General features: G+C 43.5%; 1 protein-coding gene across 12 annotated transcripts; it reads left to right on the top strand.

The window, feature by feature from the left end:
- Positions 1-3,066: 3,066 nt before the first annotated feature.
- ZFP62 (ZFP62 zinc finger protein) lies at positions 3,067-23,791 on the top strand. Of its 12 annotated transcripts, none has more exons than XM_063604721.1 (4): positions 3,311-3,503; positions 4,066-4,191; positions 12,652-12,724; positions 13,226-17,108. In XM_063604721.1, the coding sequence occupies exon 4, from the start codon at positions 13,324-13,326 to the stop codon at positions 15,925-15,927; it is 2,604 nt and encodes an 867-aa protein (XP_063460791.1). In that variant the 5' UTR covers positions 3,311-3,503; positions 4,066-4,191; positions 12,652-12,724; positions 13,226-13,323; the 3' UTR covers positions 15,928-17,108. The 12 variants fall into 12 exon arrangements, with proteins under 12 accessions (XP_063460797.1, XP_057158381.1, XP_057158382.1 ...); XM_063604722.1 differs by lacking the exon at positions 3,311-3,503 and adding an exon at positions 11,761-11,809 and having other exon boundaries at positions 3,511-4,191; XM_063604723.1 differs by lacking the exon at positions 3,311-3,503 and adding an exon at positions 4,642-4,686 and having other exon boundaries at positions 3,511-4,191.
- Positions 23,792-25,244: the final 1,453 nt, after the last annotated feature.

The raw sequence follows: 25,244 nt of genomic DNA, 5'->3' as shown, positions 1-25,244 counted from the left end.
AAAAATTAAAAAATTAATCTGAGGCCGGGAGCAGTGGCTCACGCCTGTAATCCCAGCACTTTGGGAGGCCAAGGTGGGCGGATCACCTGAGGTCAGGAGTTTGAGACCAGCCTGGCCAACATGGTGAAATCTTGTCTCTACCAAAATACAAAAATTAGCCTGGTGTGGTGGCGTGTGCCTGTAATCCCAGCTACGTGGGAGGCTGAGACAGGAGAATCGCTTGAACCTGGGAAGCAGAGGTTGCAGTGAGTCGAGGTCGTGCCACTGTACTCCAGCCTGGACGACAGAGTGAGACTCCATCTACAAAAAAAAAAAAAAAATTTAATCTGGATCTAGTGGTTCACACCTATAGTCCTAGCTACTCAGGAGGCTGGAGCAGGAAGATTGCTTGAGCCCAGGAGACTGAGGTTGCAGTGAGCTATGTGATCACACCACTGCGCTCCATCCTGGGTGACAGAGCAAGACGCTGTCTCTAAAAAAAACAAAAACAAATAAATCTGTGACCAAATTCAATGGCTAAACACAGAGTTGGAATTAAGCCCTATGGGCTTAGCTCAACATTAATTTGTACTTAAACCACTCCAAAGGGAGGTAGATGAGCCGGCAAAGCAAGAGCAAACCCAGACAACCTCACTGCTGCACCTATTGGCCTCCTAGAGCAGTGCTGTTCAATGGAAATGTACTCTGAGCCATGTATGTGACTTCTGATCTTCTAGATGCATTTAAAGTAAAAAGAAACAGGTAAAATTCATTGCAACCATGTATTTGATCTACCCCAATATAGTCAAAATATTATTTCAGCATGTAATCAACATTAAAAATTATTAATAAGATAGTTTACATTTTCTTTTCCTAAGTCTTAGAAATGTGGTGTGGATTTTACATTTACAGCACATCTCAATTCAGACTACCATAAGCTACATGTGAATAGTGACTACCCTATAGAACTCAGCTCTGATGTGTAGATATCTCTAAAAGTGTTAGAAAGGCAAGCATGTGTCTGTGTCTGTGTCTGTGTCTGTTGTCTGTGTGTGCTATGTAGACACAGGCCAAATGAAAGGTGCCTACAATATAATAAGGCTCAAGGAGGAAAAGTCATCTAAAATCAAAAGGATCCGACAGGCACGGTGGCTCACGCCTGAATTCTAACACTTTTGGAGACCAAGAGAGACGGATCACTTGAGCCCAGCAGTTCAAGGCCAGCCTGGGCAACATAGTGAGGCCCCATCTCTACAAAAAAGACAAAAATCAGTGGGGCTGTTGTGGCATGCACTTGTAGTCCCAGCTACTTGGGAGGCTGTGGTGGGAGGATCCCTTGAACCTGGGAGATCGAGGCTGCAGGGAGCCATAATCATGCCACCCCGACTCCAGCCTGGGCAACAAAGTGAGAGCTTGTCTCAAAACAAATAAATAATAAGATAAAATAAAAAGCATCTGACTCAAGATGATTTATGTGGGTTTCCCATAATCCCTTCCACACACACACCACCTTTCATTGAGCGAAGTGTTCCAACCCGGATATGAATATTTTTCTATCTTGCTGCCTAGAGGTAAAAACCCAGTCTTTGCCTACCATGAACCTTTAAGGGCAGCTTTAATTCTGGAGGCCTGTGAGGACCACCCGAAGCTCCTTCTAGAGCTGTGCTATCCAGTAAGGTGGCCATTCGCCACACGTGGCTATTTACATTAAATGTAATTAAAAATTCAGATCCTCAGCAGCACTACCCACATTTCAAGTGCTCAACAGCTGCATGTGTCTCACTATCCTTTGGGGGCAGCTCTAGGGGAATCCACTCCCAATCCTCTGCTCGCTCTGGGGCTTTCACCTAAAGCTGCAGACCTGGGCCTGGGGCTCTGCTCCTCCTTAGGAGTCGCTGCTGCCTGCTAACAGCAGCGAAGCCCAGACGTTCTTCGAGGTGGGTGGGGTTGTGGCGTGAAGCCCAAACGCCGTCAAGGGTCTTATTGCTACAATGAAACGCCCATTCCCTCTACTTGAGTGAACACAGTGTCTCAGCACCCACATGTATAAAAATGAAAAATAGGCGTCGAGCTGATGCCAAACACCGGCTCACCCCAGCAATATGTAAAATTCATTCAAATAATATAAATAATTTGAGCTGTAAAACAAAATCCATCTCATTACAAGTTGTGCTTCCAAAGCACTTCACTTTTTGTCTAAGAATTAACAGTAAAGATTTTGAAATATTTATATAATTTTGCTAATAATCCAGAAAATAACACTAAGAAAAAATGTAATCTACTTTCGTTACGGACATATACGCTAGGATAAACAATAAACAATAAAACAATGCATAGAACTATTTTACACTAGGATAAAATTCAATGAGGCACATAGAATGAAAATATTTTTATAGTAGAATAAAAAGCCGGTGAGGGACATAAAAGTTCAAGGAAAAAACCCTAAAAGATGTAAAACTTATGACTGTTAAAAGTGGATAATACCAAATCTTCAGGGATTTAGATTCCACTGGATACACTTGAAAGAATAAAGCAATTTTGTTCTTAATATTAACAGCATGCCAAAAATATACCCTTTGCAATTATTTAAACTTAATATGAAAAATATTTAATGTTGCTGTTTTTAAAAAAGGCTGACTATAGCCAATAACTTAGTTGCATATTTAAAAATAAGAATATAATTTGATTGCTTGTAACACAAAGGATAAATGCTTGAAGTGATGGACACGCCATTAACCCTGATATGATTATTACGCATTGCATTCCTGTCTGTATCAAGATATCTCACGTACTCGACAAATAGGGACACCTACTATGTACCCACAAAAATTAATTTTTAAAAAAAAAGGTCTTCAAAGTCATTTTAGGCCCTGGGTTTGGAAGCCGACACCGGCGGTGGGGTGGGCAGGGGGCCAGGTCGCTGCCAAGCTGGCGCCCCGGGTGGGAGCGTGGCCCGGTCCCAGGGACGGCTCCAGGGGCGCGCTCCCACTCCGCATCCCCAGTGCCTAACCGGGGGCGCTTCTGGTGCTGACGACCAGGAAGGGCTGCTGCTCTCGGGCCAGCCCCCAACCAGCTGAGAAGGCAATGGGTCCCCAGCCCAGCGCTGTCCTGCGCCCCTCCCGGATTCCCCCATTTCCCGCCAGGCCCCCACTTCCGGGAACGTCCCCGCACCCACACCTGGCAACGAATCACGTGTTCAGGAACCAGGTAGGCCGGTATTTACTTTATTACCTGTGCCCCTCCCCCAGCCCACCCCAGAAGCTAATGGGCACGGAAACAGGAAGCCCCGCCCACGGCCTCCTGGCCGCGCCTGGAGCGCGCTCCCTGCAGCTGGTCCTCAATAAATAGCCGAGGAGGCGCTCCCCTCCCTCCCGCCGGCGCCGTCGGCCCGGACCATCGAGTCAGTCCTCCAGCGTCCCAGAGAGGGCGCGGAAGTGCCCCGGGGCCGGCGCGGGTTCTTCCGGCCGTGCGGTCCGCGCTTTTGTCCCGCTGGCGGCCGGGTTCCCGCGGCGCCGCCACAGCCAGTACGTGAGTCCGCGGCCGCCCGCGCTCCCGCCCCCGGCCCTTGCCTGCCACGCCCTTCCCTTTTTGGCCGGGTCTTGGCTGCTCCGCGGGTCTCGGGCGGGATGTGGGAGTAAGCGTGCCCCCTCCCCGCACATGTCTCAGTGGGTGCGTTTCTGGGGAGCGGAGGGGAGGGAAGACCTCGGGCAGGCAGAGGGGTGCAGGGCGCGCCCCTGGAACAGACTGGGCTCTATGTGGGCCACAACTGCGACGTTTGAACGGACCAGCGTCATGTTAGGTCTGCTCAATGTTCCGAGAAGGGCCAGGGCCCCGCTCCGGTGTTCCTCAACTATTCATCCCTGTTTTGGATGGGAGGGGATCCCTAAAAATTAGCGCTTCAAAATACCACCATTTCGTGCTCCCTCTGCAGTTAAGTTTGGTACTCTAGGACTTGAGAGCGATTGCGAGGGCAGAGAGACCTCTAGGGGCGATGTGATTCGACCTTCTTCCCCTCCGCCCCACCCCCCCACCTTTTTTTCTTTTTTTTTTTGGTCGGTGAGTGATGATGATAAGCTCCTGCTGCAGGTGTGAATAGAGACCCCGGAGGCGCGTCCTAGCCCTCATGTGGGGAAGCGCACCTGCATACAGACGAGTGCACCGGGAGGAGGCGACCTGCCGCGTGTTCCTGCAAGCAGAAAAGGAGTTAACTAGGTAGGGAGAGGAAGGTCGAAGAGTTTCTTAGACCCAGGACCCAGGAGACAGCCTGCGGGAACCCAGGGGTGGGACGGAAAAGATGACTGGGGAATGCTAGGGCTGGGTGTGCTGCTCTAAGACATTTAAAGTAGTTGGCCAGCAGGAGCATTTCTTTGTGAAAGCTGAAGGCTTGAAAAAAATAATAATATGAAATATGTAATACATTCATATGGCTGGGATATTAAAAATATAAAAAGTTACCAGTGAAAGATTTCTTCCCATCCCGCTTGGGTATCTTCCTAGGCCCTACCCTCTTAGGTAACCACTTTTGTTCCTTTGTATCTTTTCCGAATTTCTGCAAATACTGGCAAATATAACTAGTTAGTTCCCCCTTTTTTCACACAGGTGATAGAAATCCTTCTAACTCCTTGATTCTTTCACTTTATCTTACCGGTCTCTACATGTCAGAACACAGAAGTTGTGTTTTGTTTCGTTTTGTTTTACAGAGCTGTGGTAAGTATTGGATGGGCCATTGTTTGGATGTTTTCGATGTTCTGTCCTTTTTTAGATCTATTCGGGGGCATTTGGGTTGTCTCCAATTTGTTGTTACTTCAAACAGTGGTATACTCAATACAGTGTATTAGGGTAGGGATTTTTACAGAAGAAACTAAACAGCCGTTAGAAAATTATTTTTTTACATTAACTCAACCAGTTATTGGCGGATTGTTACATATGACAAGTCATTATCAAAATCACTGATGTAGAGTGTTTAAAGAACAAATAAGACGTAAGTAGTCCTTCCCTTCTGAGACTTGTCCCTATATTTAGTGTTACACTAGCCTAATAGACTAATTGTGTCAATGACTCCAAGCCAGTCCCTGCCGGGTTTGATTCAGAAAATCAGCCTCCCTTTTAGTATCGCCTTTGCTCACCTCCTCCCCTACGACAACTAGAAATCTCTTCTCCACTACTTGGTATGAGAATGTTCTATTTCAGTTTTTTACTTTAAGGAAAAATCACCTTTCATTCTTATTTCTATATTTAAGCAATAGAACCAACTCACGTTAATCATATACATTCCTAATATTCATAAGACAAATGCAACAGTAGCTAGAACACAAACCATATTCTCTTCTCATCTGCATATCACTTCTCTGTTCCTTAGTTCCATCTTTCCTTTGTACATTTTGCCCCTCCTAGGTACTCTTTGTTCTGGGTTGGTAAGCATTTTGTCACTTTCTCTTGTCTTGTTTCCTTTCTTTGCTCATCTCCAAATCAAAGACAGTATCCAAGGATTTAAGGTGTAGAATCCACGCGTGAACCTTGAGGTGGTAGATTGTCTTGTGGAATATGGTTGGACTCTGCAAATTGAAAGTCGTTCCGGGCTAGTTACAGTCTGTTAATAGGACGGGGTTTTCGGCCAGAGTAGGCCACGGCTCCTCTCTTACGAGTTGTCTCGGCTCTTGAAAAGTGGCTCCTGAGTCTCGGAGGCAGAGACAGCAAGAATGTAGGGCCGGTTCTTAACTGTTTGCATTCACTTTTCTAGGCCTTGGCGATAAAGCATGAACAAGAAGCACGGAAGAGTGCCCAGAGGTTGTTGGTCGTATGTAGTTTGGAAGGAGTGGGTGGCGTTCTATGTCTGACGCTTTTGACTGATGTAACCAGGCTATTAGACTCATGCTGTGTGTTGAAAACTGGTTAGAAAGGGCTTGTCCATTCAGCCTTTAGAACTTTTAAGAAATTCAGGAGTTTCTGGGTCTTTATATGGAAGAGTTGTGTTTTGGGGGTAATTCCTTACTTGTGTCATCAGGGACACATGACTTAGCTACCAAATCAGTCTTGACTGGACTATAGTGACTTACTCCTGGAACTCCAGGACTCAGTCCTGTCTTGCCTCAATCCATTCTCCCACTGCAACTAGTGTGAGTGATCTTTCTTTTTTTTTGAGACAGAGTCTCGCTCTGTCACCGAGGCTGGAGTGCAATGGCGCTATCTTGGCTCACTGCAACCTCTGCCTCCCAGGTTCAAGCGATTCTTGTGCCTCAGCCTCCCAAGTCGAGTAGCTGGAACTACAGCTGTGCACCACCACATCTGGCTAATTTTTGTATTTTTAGTAGAGACGGATTCACCTCATTGGCCAGGCTGGTTTTGAACTCCTAGCCTCAAGTGATCTGTCTGCCTCAGCCTCCCAAAGTGCTGAGATTACAGGCATGAACCACTGCACCTTGCCTCATCTTTTTAAAATATTTTTCTTTTTTTTTTTTTTTTTTTTTTTTTTGAGACAGAGTTTCACTCTTCTTGCCCAGGCTGAAGTGCAATGGCACAATCTCAGCTTACTGCAACCTCCACCTTCTGGATTCAGGCAATTCTCCTGCTTCAGCCTCCCAAGTAGCTGGGATTACAGGTGCCCACCACCATGCCCAGCTAATTTTTTTTTTTTTTTTTTTTTTTTTTTTTTTTAGTAGAGACGGGGTTTCACCATGTTGGCCAGGCTGGTCTCAAACTCCTGACCTCAGGTGACCCACCTGTCTCGGCCTCCGAAAGAGCTGGGATTATAGGCGTGAGCCACTGTGCCCGGCCTAAAGTTTTTTTCTTATGAACTTCCATATACCCATCACTTGGATTCAGCAATTATCAGGATTCTGCTGTTTAACTTTTCCCTTTTTAGTTTTTCCTGATTGAAATAGTTTAAATTCCAGATTCCATGCCATTTCACTGCAGACTTCAGTCTGAATTTAAAAAAAAGAAAGGTCTGGGTGCGGTGGTTCACGCCTGTAATCCCAGCACTTTGGGAGGCTGAGACGGGTGGATCCCCTGCGGTCAGGCGTTGGAGACAGGCCTGCCAACATGGCAAAACCCCATCTCTACTAAAAATATAAAAATTAGCTGAGCATGGTGGCACATACCTGTAATCCCAGCTACTCGGGAGGCTGAGGCAGGAGAATCGCTTGAACCTGGGTGGTGAAGGCTGCAGTGAGCTGAGACGTGCCATTGCACTCCAGCCTGGGCAACAGAGCAAGACTCAGTCTCAAAAAAACAACAACAAAAAAAAAAAGTTCTAACGTAGCCACAATGCCGTTATTATACCAGCCTAAATTAGCTCTGATTCCTTGATATTATCTAACAGAGCTGGGCACACTGCTGGGCTTGTGGACTGTTTTTGTATGGCCTACAAACTAAGAATGATTTTTACACTTTTAAAGGAATGCTTAAACAAAAATAGTACTCAGCAGTTCTGTGTGGCCCACAAAGCCTAAAATATATGCTACCTGGTTCTTACAGAAAATGTTTGCCAACTCCAGTTTAATAAAATAAGTAATTTTTCCAAAACGCATATTCAAGTTTGCTACTCCTTTGCCCGAAGCTCCCGAGGATCAAGTCTGGACTCCTTATGGTTGCAGCCCTTGTCTTTGCCTACCTGTCTGATTTTCCCTTTGCCTGCCCCAGATGTCTTCAGGGCGGTGAACACCAGTTCCTCTGTACCTGCTCTTCCCTTGGCACTCTTCTCTTCCTGAAGCTATTCCTGTAGTCCATCCCCCCTTTCCCACCCTCCATGTCCTGTATTTGCATTTTTTTTTTTTTTTTTTGAGACATAGTCTTGCCCTGTCACCCAGGCTGGAGTGCAGTGGCACGATCTCAGCTCACTGCAGGCTCGCCTCCCAGGTTCATGCCATTCTCCTGCCTCAGCATCCCTAGTAGCTGGAGCTACAGGCGCCCACCACCATGCCCGGCCAATTTTTTGTATTTTTAGTAGAGATGGGGTTTCACGGTGTTAGCCAGGATGGTCTCGATCTCCTGATCTCATGATCTGCCTGCCTCAGCCTCCCAAAGTGCTGGGATTACAGGCGTGAACCACCGTGCCCGGCCGCCTCTGTCATTTTTATCATATGGTTATTTTCCTACCAGACTCTCCTACTAGTCTGCAGGCACCTTGATGGCAGGGCCTTGTCATATCCATGTCTTTGGATAGGAATAGCCCGGGGCCTGGAAAACAAACAGGATGCAGATAATAGTCTTAAGTTCCTTGGGCAACACTTAGCCTCAGAAATAACTGATACCCTGGAATGCATCTCCAGTATTGTTTATAAGGATAACTTAATTATCCTTATGTGTTACATTCTTTGTATTGTCTTTATGTTTTAGCAGCATTTACTCTAGTGCTGTCTTGGTGCTTTTCTGCCTGTGTTTTTGATGGATCTTAGTATTGATTAACATAGATTTCATTTCAAGCCATCTATTTTCATTGAAGATGCATGTTTATGTTAATCCATTTTGATTTCACTCAAGAAGAAGATTGGATGAACTACATCAGGTGACGGGACATCATGCGCCCCAACCCAAACAGAGGGGTTTAAGCAGAGCCAGAACAGGGAGGCCCCTGGCCTTCACCTAGGTTAGAGAGGTAAGTGGCAAAGTGTCTGATTTTAGGCAGACCAGGCCAGTCAGCAGCCAGTCTAACATGGAATCCCAGAGGACAGGAAGAAAACTAATAATCCACTTGTCAAAGAAACAAAGGAGGACAGATCAGGCTGAGAATCAGTGAGTGGAGTGGCAGTGAGGGTTGACAGTTGCACAGGTGGCTGGTGCAGAAGGCTTTAGGTGCCACAGTAAGTAGCCTGGGAGAACTTGGCACTGCCCGGTGACTAGGTGTGCATTTTACAAAAATTCTTCACAGTGGTTGGAGAAAGAATTGGGCAGGGATAAGAGTGAAGGTCTAGAAACGATGGCAGTCGTGCAGAAGAGAATTTAGAAGGCTCAAACTAAGGCCTTAGCAGTAAGAAGGAGGTGGGGGATGGGGTGGGAGCTTCAGAACTACTTAGGCAATAGAATCAGCGGTCCTAGGGGCTGTTTTGGATGTGGCCAAGGGAAGTAGCCCATTTCTGATTTAGGCAAAAGTGTGGATGGCAAGGTGGATATGAGGCTCTGTAACTGAGAGGGATCCTGGGCAGAGATGAGGACCTGAGACGGTGTGTGGGAGTGCCGGGAGCCATGAGGGCTCCCAGGGGAATATGTGGAGCCAGGAGAGGAATGTCTCAAGGTGGAAGGAGGGGCCAGAAACATCCAGGGGCAGCAGCGCGGAGGGCAAGCAGCAGCCTGAAGACGCTAACGCAGTGTGGTCTGCGTGGAAGAAATGAGGCATGAGGGGAGTGGGATGTGAAGACCCCTTTTTCCAGATACAACAGGCAGTAGGATGGCAAAGCAGTACCTGGAGGGGAAGGTGTAGAAGAGGAAACAAATTTGCTTTCTGATATTTTAAAAACTTTTTGTTTGGTAATAACTTTAAATGCACAGAAAAAATTCAAGAATACGAACAGTAAAAAGATTCCCATCACTCAGATTTACCTGCAGTTAACATTTGACTTCATTTTGTCCTCTTGCTCTCTCTTTCATACATGCAAGTATTTTTCTAAACCATTTGTAGGTAAGTTATATACATCATGGCCCTTTATCCCTAAATACTTCAGCGTATATTTCCTAAGGATTGGGATAGTCTCATAGATAACTACAGTAAGTTTTCAAATTGAGTAAATTGGAAGTTGATACTGCTTTTACCTAGTCTACCATCCATATTCCAACTTTTTCAGCTGATGTAATTGTTTTCTATAACAATTTTCCCCTCTGCTACAGATCCAGTCAAGGTCAGGAATGTAATATAGTGGTCAAGTCTCTTCAGCCTTCTTTAATCTGGAACATTTGTACAACTCTTCTTTGTCTTTTATGAAAATGATGTATTTGAAAAATACAGTCCCCCCTCTTCTCTCCACCCTCTGTTTTAGTAGAAAACATTGTTCGTTTTGGGTGTACCTGGTGATTCAGTTCATGTAATGCATTCTCATAGGTGATGTGTCCTTCTCCCTACTAAAAGCATGTTATGTCTATCTGCCCCTCTGGAGGTGTTAAATTAGAACACCTGGCCAAGGCATTGTCTCTCCACTCTTGAATTTTTCCCCCTTGTAAATAATTTAAGCATTATAAATATTTAAGACCATGCAGATATCCTGCTCCTTGTCAGAATTTCCTCCTAGACGTAGAATTCACTGATGATTCTCTCCTGATCCAGTCTTTACTCTGATAGTTGCAGAGTGCTGACTTTTCCAATTCTGGTATTCCTTCTACATTTATCAACCAGCACTCACATTCTGCTGTAAGCAAGAGGCCTCCCTTTCTCCCCTGTTTGTACCTGTGTAGACTCATGAAATCCTATCTTCAGTGGTTTATAATGTGTCACTATACTTAGTTATTACGGTGCTTGAACACTGGATGTTCAAGCTGGGTCTTGCAGCGTGTCCCTACCCTTTTTTTGAGCCTCTCTTTACTTGCTGGTATAGCATGATGCTCATCTTGTATGTTTCCTGCTTTCAGCCTGCAATTAGCCATTTCTTTGAGGAGCTCTGGTTCCTTTTAGTAAATAATGGTAATAGTAGACCCAGAATGGGGTACTAGATGTGCTCATTACCACTGGAGTGTTTTGTTTTTTGGGCTTTCAGCAAACAGAACTAGGAAATCAGGAAATATATGCAAATATATGCATACAGCCATACAGACTTGAATATACATGCATGCACATATATGTGATTTAGAAATCATAAGTTCACACCAGTACTGCAAATTCATCCCAAGGTTCATTTTCGCCTTCCTCTCTTGCTTATTTTTATGTCCCTTTCTCTAGGAGAGCCCTGGGCCCAACAAAATCAACACATTTACTCAGGTTCTTAATACATCTAAAGTTGTTTCAGAATCGCTTTGTTCATACCTCTACAGAAAACCTGCTGACAGTTGAATTGTTTGTACCTCTTCCCACTGCCCCGCCTCCAGCTTTCCCCAGACTGAATGTACTTATGTAGTCAAATACGTTTCTAAGTTGCCTGGATTACTTCTGTGTTTCTTTTTTGTTCTCTTCCTGCGATTGTGGTATTCATGGGAAATGCAAATAGGTTGATTTGTTTTGTTTTAGCAGTTTTTCCCCTTTCCCATCCTCACTGATGTTTAATTTTATTCTTTGAATATGTAGAATATTATGTATTTTGTATAGTAAAAACTATTAAAAAGGCTATATACTCGGAGTCTCTCTCTTTCCCCCATCCCTTCTGCTCCATTCTCCACACTCCTCCCTTGTAGGCGATGAACCTCATTGTTCTCTGGTTTATCGTTGCTATAAAGAGAAACACATACGTGCTTGTTTTCCTGTTTTCTTTCCTACACGAAACGTAGCATGTATATTACTCTTTTTCACTTTGACCTTTTGACTTTAGGATATACAGATTGCTCCATATCAATTCAGAAGCGCTCCTCATCCTTTTTCAGTACTCCACTGTGTATATGCGCCAGTTTATTTAACCAGTCTTCTGTGCTTGGAGATTTATGTAGGTTTCCAGATTTTGCAGTTACAAATAATGCTATAATGAGTCACTCTGTGCATGTATGTTTTTTATATTGTTGGAGGTGTATCTTCATTATAAATTCCTAAAGTAGGACTTCTGGGTAAATGCATGTGTAGTTTTGATAGATATTGGCAAATTCCCCTTAAAAGGGGCTGTGCCAGTTTGCATTCCCAGCAGTGTATGAGAGTGCCTGTCTCCTCCACAGCCTTATCGACAGTGTATTGTCAAGCTTTGAACATTTGCTAATATGACAGGTGAGAAGTGGTGTTTTACAGTAGTTCTTATTTATCTTTCTCTCATTATGAATCAAGTCGAATGTTTAAGGACCATTTAAAAGAATTGTTTGTTCATCTTTTTACCTGTTTTCCTGTATGATTTGTAGTTTATTTTTCTTCAGTTTTTGAAAATGTATCAGTCTTTTGTTGCATATGAGTCATCATTAGAAAGCTTCCTCTATACTCAGGCCAGAGAGGCATTTACCCATGTTTTCTGGCATTTGTACAGCTTTTTTATATTTAGAGCTCTATTCCATATGGAGTTTATTCATGTGTGTGTGGTGTGAAGAATGGGATCTAATTGTATCTTTTTTTTTTTTTTTTTTTGTGAGACGGAGTCTTGCTCTGTCACCAGGCTGGAGTGCAGTGGAACGATCTTGGCTCACTGCAACCTCTGCCTCCCAGGTTCAAGTGATTCTCCTCCCTCAGCCTCCCAAGTAGCTGGGATTAGAGGTGCGTGCCATCACGCCCAGCTAATTTTTGTATTTTTACCAGAGACGGCTTAACCATGTTGGCCAGGATGGTCTCGATCTCTTGACCTCGTGATCTGCCCACCTCAGCTTCTCAAAGTGGTGGGATTACAGGTGTGAGCCACCGCACCCAGCCCTAATTTTATCTTTTTCCATATGGCTTCATAGTTGTTACAACACTATTAAAAGGACCATCTTTTCTCTGGTAATTTCAGATATCATCTGTATCATTAATTTCTGTGTCTACCTGGGACAATGTCTGGACTTCCTGTTCTATTCCATTTGCCTGTCTATGTACCAGGACCATACTATTTTAATTATAGAGGTTTAATAATATATTTTAATATGCAGGTTGCCTTCTTCCTCATCTCTGCAGTAACTGTCTTCATGGTTTCATAGCCTTCTCCCTGATACCCCTCCCCAGGTACTAATTTTTTCTCTTTAGTTTTGTCTGTCCTCTGCTGATTTTGTCTAACTTTTCATAATAAAAAAAAGTTTTGCCTAACTTTTGTCCTACTTATGAATTTTTCTGTCTTCTATTCTTCAGAGATTTCTTCTGCCCTCTTGTTTGTTTTTCCATGACTGGGTGACATTGTTTAAAAACTGATTGGTGTTGCCCATGGTTCTGTGCATCATTTCACCTTGCCCTATGCTAAGCTGTTATGCAAGAATAGAAAAGCTCATTGTTCCATTGAAAATCCAGGGTTCTAGCATTTTAACATTAGTTCCACAGGGGCAGAAATTTTGTCATATTCATTGTTGTATCCCTAGTACTTAAAAACCGGTACATGGCACATGGTACCTATCACACAGTATGTTGTCAGTAAATGTTTGTCAAGTGAATGTTGTTCATTGTTATTCCAGTTTGTTTTTGTTTTTTTTTTTAAGAGAGTGAATAGGTGTCCTTTTCATTTTCTTGGTTTAGTGTCACATTTGAAGACGAGCACTGAGGATGAGGAACCAACTGAAGAATATGAAAATGTTGGAAATGCAGCATCTAAGTGGCCAAAAGTGGAGGATCCTATGCCTGAATCTAAGGTTGGTGACACATGTGTTTGGGATAGCAAGGTAGAGAATCAGCAGAAAAAGCCTGTGGAAAACAGGATGAAGGAAGACAAAAGCAGCATCAGGGAAGCAATCAGCAAAGCCAAGAGTACAGCAAATATAAAGACAGAACAGGAAGGTGAGGCATCTGAGAAGAGCTTGCATCTGAGCCCACAGCATATCACACACCAGACTATGCCTATAGGACAGAGAGGCAGTGAGCAAGGCAAACGTGTGGAGAACATTAATGGAACCTCCTACCCTAGTCTACAGCAGAAAACCAATGCTGTTAAGAAATTACATAAATGTGATGAATGTGGGAAATCCTTCAAATATAATTCCCGCCTTGTTCAACATAAAATTATGCACACTGGGGAAAAGCGCTATGAATGTGATGACTGTGGAGGGACTTTCCGGAGCAGCTCGAGCCTTCGGGTCCACAAACGGATCCACACTGGGGAGAAGCCGTACAAGTGTGAGGAATGTGGGAAAGCCTACATGTCCTACTCCAGCCTTATAAACCACAAAAGCACCCATTCTGGGGAGAAGAACTGTAAATGTGATGAATGTGGAAAATCCTTCAATTATAGCTCTGTTCTGGACCAGCATAAAAGGATCCACACTGGGGAGAAGCCCTATGAATGTGGTGAGTGTGGGAAGGCCTTCAGGAACAGCTCTGGGCTCAGAGTCCACAAAAGGATCCACACGGGGGAGAAGCCCTATGAATGCGACATCTGTGGGAAAACCTTCAGTAACAGCTCTGGCCTTAGGGTCCACAAAAGGATCCACACGGGTGAGAAACCTTATGAATGTGATGAGTGTGGGAAGGCCTTCATTACTTGTAGAACACTTCTCAACCATAAAAGCATCCACTTTGGAGATAAACCCTATAAATGTGATGAGTGTGAGAAATCTTTTAATTATAGCTCTCTTCTCATTCAGCATAAAGTCATCCACACTGGAGAGAAACCTTATGAATGTGATGAATGTGGGAAGGCTTTCAGGAACAGCTCAGGCCTCATAGTGCATAAAAGGATCCACACAGGAGAGAAACCTTACAAGTGTGATGTCTGTGGCAAAGCATTCAGCTATAGCTCAGGCCTCGCAGTCCATAAAAGCATTCACCCTGGGAAGAAAGCCCATGAATGTAAGGAGTGTGGGAAATCCTTTAGTTATAACTCACTACTTCTTCAACACAGAACTATTCATACCGGAGAGAGACCTTATGTATGTGATGTGTGTGGGAAAACGTTCAGAAACAATGCAGGCCTCAAAGTCCACAGGAGGCTCCATACTGGGGAAAAACCATATAAGTGTGATGTGTGTGGGAAAGCCTATATCTCACGCTCTAGCCTTAAAAATCACAAAGGAATCCACCTTGGGGAGAAGCCCTATAAATGTAGCTATTGTGAGAAATCCTTCAACTACAGCTCTGCCCTTGAACAGCATAAAAGGATTCATACCAGGGAAAAACCCTTTGGGTGTGATGAGTGTGGTAAAGCTTTCAGAAATAATTCTGGCCTTAAAGTACATAAACGAATCCACACTGGGGAACGACCTTACAAATGTGAAGAATGTGGGAAAGCATACATCTCTCTCTCGAGCCTTATAAATCATAAAAGTGTACACCCTGGGGAGAAGCCCTTTAAGTGTGATGAGTGTGAGAAGGCCTTCATCACATACCGAACCCTTATAAACCACAAAAAAGTTCATCTTGGGGAGAAGCCCTACAAATGTGATGTGTGTGAGAAATCTTTTAATTACACATCACTCCTTTCTCAGCACAGAAGGGTCCACACTAGAGAGAAACCCTATGAATGTGACAGGTGTGAGAAGGTCTTCAGAAACAACTCAAGCCTTAAAGTTCATAAAAGAATCCATACTGGGGAGAGGCCCTATGAATGTGATGTGTGTGGAAAAGCCTACATCTCACACTCAAGCCTTATTAACCATAAGAGTACCCACCCTGGCAAGACACCCCATACATGTGATGAATGTGGAAAAGCTTTTTTCTCAAGCAGAACTCTTATAAGCCATAAAAGAGTCCATCTTGGGGAGAAACCCTTCAAGTGTGTTGAGTGTGGGAAATCTTTCAGTTACAGCTCTCTCCTTTCTCAGCACAAGAGGATCCACACAGGGGAGAAACCCTATGTGTGTGATAGGTGTGGGAAGGCCTTCAGGAACAGCTCAGGCCTCACAGTGCATAAAAGGATCCACACAGGTGAGAAACCCTATGAATGTGATGAGTGTGGGAAGGCATACATCTCACACTCAAGTCTTATCAATCATAAAAGTGTCCACCAGGGGAAGCAGCCCTATAATTGTGAGTGTGGGAAATCCTTCAATTATAGATCAGTCCTTGACCAGCACAAAAGGATCCACACTGGAAAGAAGCCATACCGATGTAATGAGTGTGGTAAGGCTTTTAATATCAGATCAAATCTCACCAAGCATAAAAGAACCCATACTGGAGAGGAATCTTTAAATGTGATATATGTGGGAAGTTATAGTGGCACATCCCAGAAGAGAACCTATGAGGGAGGGAATGGCCTGGATGGGGGCAGGATGAGGATGCCTCTGTAGCAGGCAGAGCTTACCAAGTCTCTCCGAACTCAAATGGAAGAAATACCTTATGAATGTAAGAATGTAGGGGGTCATGGCTTGTAATTTACACAGTGTAAATGAAACCATCCTAGAGGATTATGAGGAACCCTTTCTATGTGATTTTCAATCATAGCAAGCAAGAAAGGCTCCAGTGTCAAGGTAGTTCAGCTCTTACAGGATATAAAACAGTCCATACTTGAGAGAAAAACTTAGATCTGAGTGATGGAATGTGAAGCAAATCTTCAAAATCAGTAGACATTTCTGGACATAAAACACAGATGAGGAAAGGACTTCAATTAGAAGTTACGTAATCACCATCAGAAAGTTCATGTTTGGTAAATTCTGTTACTAGAAATGTAGGAAATTCAGGTATAGCTTTGAATCCCAATTACACATTGGTCAGTGGGAAAACTAAGGGCCTCCAACAGGCAAATTCAGGGAGGATAGGTTTCAGGGAATATAAATTTATTTAATATTAGTGGTCTTTAAGTATAAACTTGATGTAATTGGTTTGGGAGGGGGCAGTGATGATGACTTCTGAAACAAAATTTGGATTTCCTTTTAGGAAAAGTAGAAAGCATAGACTTACAAGTCTAACAGGAGATAGGAGAGAGTCACTCATAAAAAATGCAAATTGATGAACGTACTATTGTGATCCATTAGTTGAATGGATGAAACTTTTTTAAAGTTTCAGATGAACTCCCATAATGAATGATGAATTTGTGATGAGGGATAACCTGGAAGTGGTATTCACACATTATGCTACAATAAAAGGTTCTACCGTGGAGAGGATTTTGACACATTCAGTAACTAATGGAACACACCGTCAACATGAATTCACACCTTACATGACAGAAGTGATTCAGGGATTCCTATGAATAGAAATGCTGAGAAGGAACGCATTTTATTGCAGAAGCTAAAAAGCTAAAGTACCAGTCATCTAGAGAGAAGGAAATTAATGTTTCTTAATAATCCTGTTAAATGTTTGATTGTTTTTGGAATGTGTTATTGTAAAGATGTCATGCAGGACATGTATATGTTGTCTGTTGTAAAATGTTAACAAATACTTTGTTCAGGGCTCACTCTCTCTTTGTCATGAAAGCCAGCTCCTTGTGGCGAGGTAAAGTGGAATTCCAATAAAGAAATTCCTTAAATCAAAACAGGCTGTGAGTTTAGATGGAGGATACCCAAGAGCCATTTGTGTGTCAGATCTTTGTGGGGTAAGTTATACCAGATCCAAACCAGAGAGGGTAGTAGACTCATCCCACAGGGCTAGCAGCTCAGCTGGTTTCACCAGAAGTTAGAAGGTGCCTCCCTAGGAGGAGCACAGGATAGATTTTGAGGGGACCACAGTGGAGCCATGTGATCCTCGTTACTGGGCCAGATCCTAACTCAGGGGAGCAGGTAGGTTGTGTGAGTGATCAGTCACCACACACAGCTCTGTCAGGAACATGTACAATTGAACATGAAATACTGCTGTGTATGAAGCTGTTAACTAGGTAACTCAAAGGGTAAAAATAGACTCTTCTGAGAATTGAGTAACCTGTCTGAGAATACTGTGAGTGGGCCAGTCAGCAAAGGCTGAATTTGAAGTCTGGTATCTGGTTTCAAAACCCATTGTCTTTACAAGAGAACAATCTCAGCCATGTAGTTTCCCATCTCCTTCTGGGACTCCTATCTCTGTAGCCAGATAGTTTCCATGCTCTTTCTAGGAGTATATTTCTTTCACTTTGTATCCAAACCCCTACCAGTAAGTTTTGATGGCTGCGGTGGGGAAGGGTGGAGTTGAGGGAGGAAAGGGAGATGGAGCATTTCTACCACTGCTCCACTTGGACTGTTCTGATCATACTTGCTCTCTATCCTTCTTTGCACATGACACTGGCAAGCCTGACCCTACACACAGACTTGGACTGATTTATTCAGCAAATACTTGAGGATCTACTAGGCACTGTCCCTGTCCCAGGTACTGGGTGGGAGAGGATGGCAGCAGGAGTAGATTCTGGTAGATGAGGATGAATAAAGGGAGAAAGGCTGTGAGCACAACCACCCTAATGGATGAATTAAGACTGCAGGTGCTCAGAGGACAGCGACTAGGAGCAACCAAGAGGGAGGAATTGGTGACATCTGGGCAGGACGTTGAATTGGGTTTTCTGAGAGAGGAGTAGGAACTAGGATGACCTGAGTAAAGGCAGCTACGGAAGTGCCCAGGCATCCTCCAGCAAGGCTGGTCTCTGGCAGGGCTGATGTGTGGGCAGGAAGGAGGGTGCCATGGAGTACTCGTTCCCCGTAGTCGTGGGGACATGGATTGGGCTTCCTTTTGCTGAAGATGAGACCAGCTTTGGTTGTTTTTAACCTGAGGTTTCCATGTGCTCCTCACACAGGAGAGCTCCCGTACTTGAGCTCCAGCTGAACCTAATGCACTGTCTACTTTTGGGGAGATGCAGGCTAAATAACAAAGGAGAGGATGGCCACAGCTCAGGTGGGGATTCTGAGTGCCTCAGCCCCACTAAGCACCAGACAAGCTCCTACTGCGGCCCCCATCTACTCGCATGCTCCAGAAATGGGCCCAGGTCCTCAAGTGTACCTACAGCCAGATACAAGCCATTCAGGCTGATCCCAGACATGGTGGGGTCTCCGTTGTAGCACAGACCCAATGAACTGGTGCGGCTGAGCCTGCTCAGACCAGGGATGGAACATGGTGTAGGCACCACCCCCGGTTCCTTCCAGAGAACGATATGCAAGTGGGAAAAATAAAGGGGGAGGGAAAAGCGGGGAGGAGAAAGAGAAAAGCCTGAAAAAACAGTGAGTATGGAATAGCCTTCCATAGGAGTGCACGTCTCTATTAGCAAATTTGTCTGAAGGTGAAAGCCTGGAAAATAATGTCATGTTTTGTGTATGAAGACACTGGGCGTGAAACGGTACTGAACACCAATCCTGCAATGCAGGGGAATTTTCCTTCGTGGGATTCAAAAATGAGAGGATCACCACCAGGACAACACCTGAAGATGGTGTTAGCTGAAGGCAGACCTTGGGGACCTGAAGTCTGTCTGCATCAAGACCTTGAGTAATTGGCCACGGCTGTACCCAAGGTGTCCCTGGGCTGGGGAGACCCTTCATTTCTCTTCTCCAGCTTCAGCTAAAGGCCTAGAGACATGGAGAAGGAAGCAGAATACAGTACTTCAGTTGTCTTCCTACTGAGGAGCCATTCTCATTTAGACCTGGCGGTTCTCAGGTCTGGATAGTGTCATTGTGCGAAGGAAGCCGTTTGCATGAAACCTGTGTAGAGTCAGTGAAGTATAGTAGCCGAGGACATGGTCTCCACCAGGAGGCCTGAGGTCAAATAAGGACTTTCACTTATTTCCAGATGACTTTAGGCAAGTAACTAAACTTGTGTGTCCTCACGTGTCTTTTTTTTTTTTTTTTTTTAAGACGGTCTCGTTCTGTCGCCCAGGCTGGAGTGCAGGGGCATTAGCCCACTGCAATCTCCACTTCCTGAGCTCAAGCAATTCTCATGCCTCAGCCTCCAGAGTAGCTGGGATTACAGGCATGCGCCACCATGCCAGGCTAACTTTGATATTTTTGGTAGAGAAAGGGTTTCGTCATTGTTGGCTGGGCTGGTCTTGAACTCCTGACCTCAAGTAATCTGCCCAGCCTCAGACTCCCAAGGTGCTGAGATTACAGGCCTGAACCACCACAGGCTACCATACCGGGTCCTCACCTGTCTTTTGTAAAGATAATAGTAGCAACCTCGGGTTGTAATGAGGGTTGGAAACATTAATAGTGTTAACGTCCTTAGAAGGCTGCCTAGAATGAGAAGTATTTGCATAAGAATGTATGGAATAAGTCTGATGAGTAAGTGTGGTGGCCCTGTCCAAAGACAGCATCTAGATGCTTGGGCAGTGGAGGACAACTCTTATCTGGAAGTCAAGGAAATCCCTCAAGGACCACCCCCTACTCAGACAAAACTTGAGAAGAAACATGAGAAAAGTTATTTTTTGGATGTTCCTGAGTGGTATCTTGCTTCTAAGTAAGCAATCCATTGTCTCTAAACAAACATGTTTTGTCTTTGTCGGGCTGCAAAAGGGCTCAGCAGGAGGAGCCTCCAGCTGAGGCCAGTAACCACACATGTTGGGGGTTGAGGGCTGCCTCACGCTTGCCTCTCTGGCCTGGGCAACCTGCTCACTCACATGATACACATTTTGTTTCCCCTGTGTTTTCCCAGCAATACTCAGATGTGCTGGAGATTACTGTAGGAAGGGTTGGTGAGAGCCAGACTTTCACCGTCTTAACCATGGCTATTTCTGATGAGTGTCCCTTAAGATCTCAGAGGATAAGTAGTGGTCCTGGGGTGGGCAGGGCAAAGCCCCAGAGAGGAGCAGGTGAAGTTCCTCTGGTCTTGGGTGCAAACCATGGGGCCATATTCCATTCAGTGCAATAATATGGATTTTTTCCTGTTCTATCATTTTCCCATCTGCAAAATGAGGGAAAAGACCTGTTTACAAGATTATTTTAAGGCTTAATAAAAATGCTCTGTATTTTATAAAAATTTTGTACAAACATTGTTAAATTGACTATCTTTTTAAAAGTTGAAGGAGATAAGAATGAGAGCAAAAGTTGATGAAACAGCAAACACAACAAAGAACAACAAAGTCAAGGTTGGTGCTTTGAAAAGACAAAATTGGTAAACCTCTGATGTGATTGAGAAAGAAAAGTACAAATAATCAAAGTCAGGAATGAAAATTGGGAAATCACAACAGATTCCATGGCTTATTTAGAAGTATATTTTTTAACTTCCAAACATGGGAATTTCCTAGTTATATTTTTGTTATTGTTGTTACAAAACATGGTCCATATGACTGCTATCCTTTGAATTGTGTTGAGATTTGCTTTATGGCCCAGCATGTGTTTAACCTTAGTGAAGATTTGTGGGCACTTGAAAAGAATGCATGTTCTGCAGATGCCACATGCAGTCATCTACATAAAGCCATTAGATTGTAATACGTTGTTCATATCTTCTCTGCTCTTAAGTTTTATTTGCTTGTTCTATTAATGAGACAATTGTTGAGTTATCTCTACTTAGATATAGTTCTGTGAACTTTGCTTTATATATTTGAGGCCACACAAATATAAAATTGTTATATGAATTGAAATTTTATGAAGTAAACCTTTTATCCCTAGTAATGCCTTTTACTAAAAGTCTCTTTTTCTGGTATTAATAACATCAGCTTCTTTTTTGGTTACTGTTATATGGCATTTCTCTTTCTTTCCTTTTACTTTCACGCTTTCTGTATTTTTATGTTTTAGATGTACCTCTTGGAAATAGCATATAGTTTGTTTTAATCCAGTCTGATAACTTACTTTAACAGGATCATTTAGTCCTTTAATTTATAGTTATGAATGATTCTATTCATACTCTATTTTTCCATCTTTTGGTTTGGAAGTTATATACTTTTTCTCTTCTTTTAGTGGCCTAGGAATTAAAAGGTGGATTCTTGACTTATCAAAGCCTAATGTTAATTGATACTTTTATCTTCGTCCTAGACAATGCAAAGTTCCTAGAATACTTCTTACCTTCCATCCTATATGCTGTTGTTTTGGTTAATTTTAATTATATATACATATAAATGTACATATATATTAAAATATGTTATTATTGTTTTCTATACCAAACGTTTAATTACTTTTCTTTTTTTTTAATTTTATTTATTTATTTATTTATTTTTGGAGACAGAGTCTTGCTTTGTCACCCAGGCTGGAGTGCAGTGGCAAAATCTCGGCTCACTGCAATGGCTACCTCCCAGATTCAAGCAATTCTCCTACCTCAGCCTCCCCAGTAGCTGGGACTATAGGCACACACCACCATGCCCGGCTAATTGTTGTATTTTTAGTAGAGACGGGGGTTTCACTGTGTTGGCCAGGCTGGTCTTGAACTCCTGACCTCAGGTGATCCACCTGCCTTGGCCTCCCAAATTGCTGGGATTACAGGCATGAGCCACCATGCCCAACCTTTTCATTTCCTTTCATTCTTCTCCACCTCTGCAATTTTTTATTTGGGGACATTTTCCTTCTCTCTAAAAAACGTTCTTTAGAATACTCTGTCCTGTTAGAGGTAAAACTTCACAATTTTTATTTGCCTAAAAATAACTTCATTCTTAAAAACGATTTTTTGTGGGAATAGAATTCTAGGTTAGACCTCATGTTCTTTTGTCACATTGGACGCATTAAGCCACTGAAGTGTGATTTCCACTCTGGCTGTTCATCTGCCAGTTTAATGTATTCTTTTTAAAATAGCTTCTTTTAAGATTTTTTTAATCTTCGGTTTATTCCAGTTTCACTGTGTTTTATTTTGGTGTGGATTTTTTTTAAGTGATCCTTTTTTGTATACTCTGGGCTTTTAAATTTGTGTATTTATCTTTCATGAGTTTTGGTAAATTCTCAGCCATTGTGTGCTCAGATATTAGCTCTATACCATTCTTTTTTCATTTCCTTCTAGGACTCCAAATAAAGCCTTCTCACTGTATCTCCTGTGCCTCTTAAGTGCTCGTTTCCATTCTTTTATCCCCTACTCCTTACCCAGGCTTCATTCTGGATCTAATTTACCTTCCAGTTCACTAAGTTTCTCTTTAGCTATGTAATCTGGCTTAAATATACCCATTGAGTGCTCAATTTAAGTTTTTCTGTTTCTCAGTAATAGACTTTTCATTTGCTTCCTTTTTTCTGGAGACGGAGTATCACTCTGTTGCCCAAGGTTGGAGTACAGTGGCAAAATCTGGGCTCACAGCAACCTCTGCCTTCCAAGTTCAAGCAATTCTTACGCCTCCCTTGTAACTGGGATTACAGGTGTGCACCACCATGCCTGGCTAATTTTTGTATTTTTAGTAGAGAGGGGTTGTGCCATGTTGCCAGGCTGGTCTCAAACTCCTGACCTCAAGTGATCTGCCCACCTCAGCTTCCCAAAGCTCTAGGCATGAGCCACAGCACTGGACCTTCTTCCTTTTTCATAGTATGCCAGATTCTCAAATGTAGCTTTATTTTCCTTGAACATAGTAGCATTTTTAGTTTAAAAGCTGTGTCTGATAGCATCTGTGGCAGTGCTTTCTCTGATGTTGACTCTGAGTGTGTCACCTGTTCTCTGCATTAGATTTCTTCCATCTGAACACTTGAGTGGTTTCTGATTTTCAGGTTAGAATCTGACTGATACACTGCTGTCTGCATGCTCTTAATCTGGGCCTTACAATTTTCTACAGAATCCTTTCACAGCCCACAGCCCACAGCCCACAGCCCCTCTTTGTATTTTGTTAACTTTCAGTAAAAGGGAACTTGGTTCAAGAACTGTAAAAGTTGTTGTCTGAACCCAAAATTCTAAAGGGAATCCAAACTGGGAAAGAAAAAATCCTCCCCTCAAGTTCCTAGCCTTAGTAAAGAGTATATATATATGTGTGTGTGTGTGTGTATATCAATATCTGGGATACAAGAGGTTAGCTATTTGCTAATAGTGAAGACGTTTTGGGGTCATTTCAATTCAGTATTTTTAATGTTTCATTCAGAAGTAATTTGAATAACTAAGAAGTTATTTCTTAGACCTGTCCTCAGAATACACCATTGCAACAAAAAACAAAAAAACCTCAGCACAAATCATGGCGTTCCTAGGTTCCAGCGTCCTTCTTTTTCAGGACGCTTTTTTCCTCTAAAAACAAAGATTGACTCAAGCCTGTAACAACAGAAATAACTGTGATAGCAATACTATGCTAACATTTTTATTTATTCCTGTGATCTTAACACCTTCCTCCCCAACCCCAACACACACACACACACACACACACAAATTGTTTTAGCTACTTCTTTTTTTTTTTTTTTTTTGAGGCAGATTCTCGCTCTGTCGCCCAGGCTAGATAGAGTGCAGTGGCGGGATCTTGGCTCACTGCAACCTCCACCTCCAGGGTTCAAGCGATTCTCCTGCCTTAGCCTCCTGAGTAGCTGGGATTATAGGCGCCCACCACCATGCCCGGCTCATTTTTGTATTTTTAGTAGAGATGGGGTTTCACTGTGTTGGCCAGGCTGGTCTAGAACTCCTGACCTTATGATCCACCTGCCTCAGCCTCCCAAAGTGCTGGGATTACAGGCGTGAGCCACCATGCCCAGCCATTTTAGCTGCTTCTATGGGAAGAGTTACATTTCCCAGTTCGATTCTCATCTCTACCCACACCTAGAATCCTGCAAGTTATCTAGTTTATCTTGTCTGGAAACTGGCTGATTGACATCCAGTGGGGCTTTGAGGGGCATCTTCAAAGCCTTCTCCATCCCCAGCTCCTCAACTCCCTCTGAAGCTGACTGCCCCTTTTCATGGCCAGTGCATTTAGGAGAAGCCAGGGATCTGCCCCTGAACATACTAGGCCTTGGCTAAGACCACTGTCCACTGTGCCCAAGCAGTCAGGCACATGGGACAGTGGACAAACACCATGGCTAGAACATCTTCACGGAACACGCCCTGATGATGCAATGGCCTTGTGGCACTTACTGTGGAGGCCTCCACCTGGGGATCCTCAGCTCGCCTCTCTGGCCTTCCTGACATTCTTTCTTTAGGCAGTCCCACAACTAGTATTTTAGGTGGGCTGGGGGCTGGTGGAAAGGGACCACAAGCATATACCCATTGTAAGGTTAGTTCTTCATTAATTAACCAGGGATTCAAAATCTTACCAGAAGCAAAGTGGTGGGTGGGGCAGAGAAAAAACAAATTCAGCACATCACTGTGAAGCTGTCCTTGGCGCTGGGAGTTCTTAAGGGGGTAGGAGGCAAGCAGATCTGGAACATTTATTTCCTGTCAGCACACAACCATTTTATTTTTTATTTATTGTAACTTTTATTTTAGGTTCAGGAGTACATGTGCAGGTTTGTTATGTAGGTAAACTGTGTCACAGGGATTTGGTGTTCAAATTGTTTCATCACCCAGGTAATAAGCCTAGTACCCAATAGGAATTTTTTCTGATACTCTTCCTCCTCCTGCCCTTCACCCTCAAGTAGGCCTCAGTGTCTGTTTTTCCCCTCTTTGTATCCATGTGTTCTCATTGTTGAGCTCCCACTTGTAAGTGAAAACATGCGGTATTTGGTTTTTCTGTTGCAGCATTAGTTCTCTTAGGATAATGGCCTCCAGCTCCACTCATGTTGCTGCAAAGGATGTGATCTCCTTTTTTATGGCTGCATAGTATTCCATGAACACAACCATTTTAAACTAAGGGATTAGGTGACTGTTACGAAAGAAACTAAGTAATTTGTGCTTTAAGGAATTCATACAAACA

Source organism: Pan paniscus, chromosome 4 (assembly GCF_029289425.2).
Source record: "Pan paniscus chromosome 4, NHGRI_mPanPan1-v2.0_pri, whole genome shotgun sequence".
NCBI lineage: Eukaryota > Metazoa > Chordata > Mammalia > Primates > Hominidae > Pan > Pan paniscus.
The sequence above is the reverse complement of the archived record's forward strand: the minus strand, read 5'-3'. Positions and strand labels throughout refer to the sequence as shown.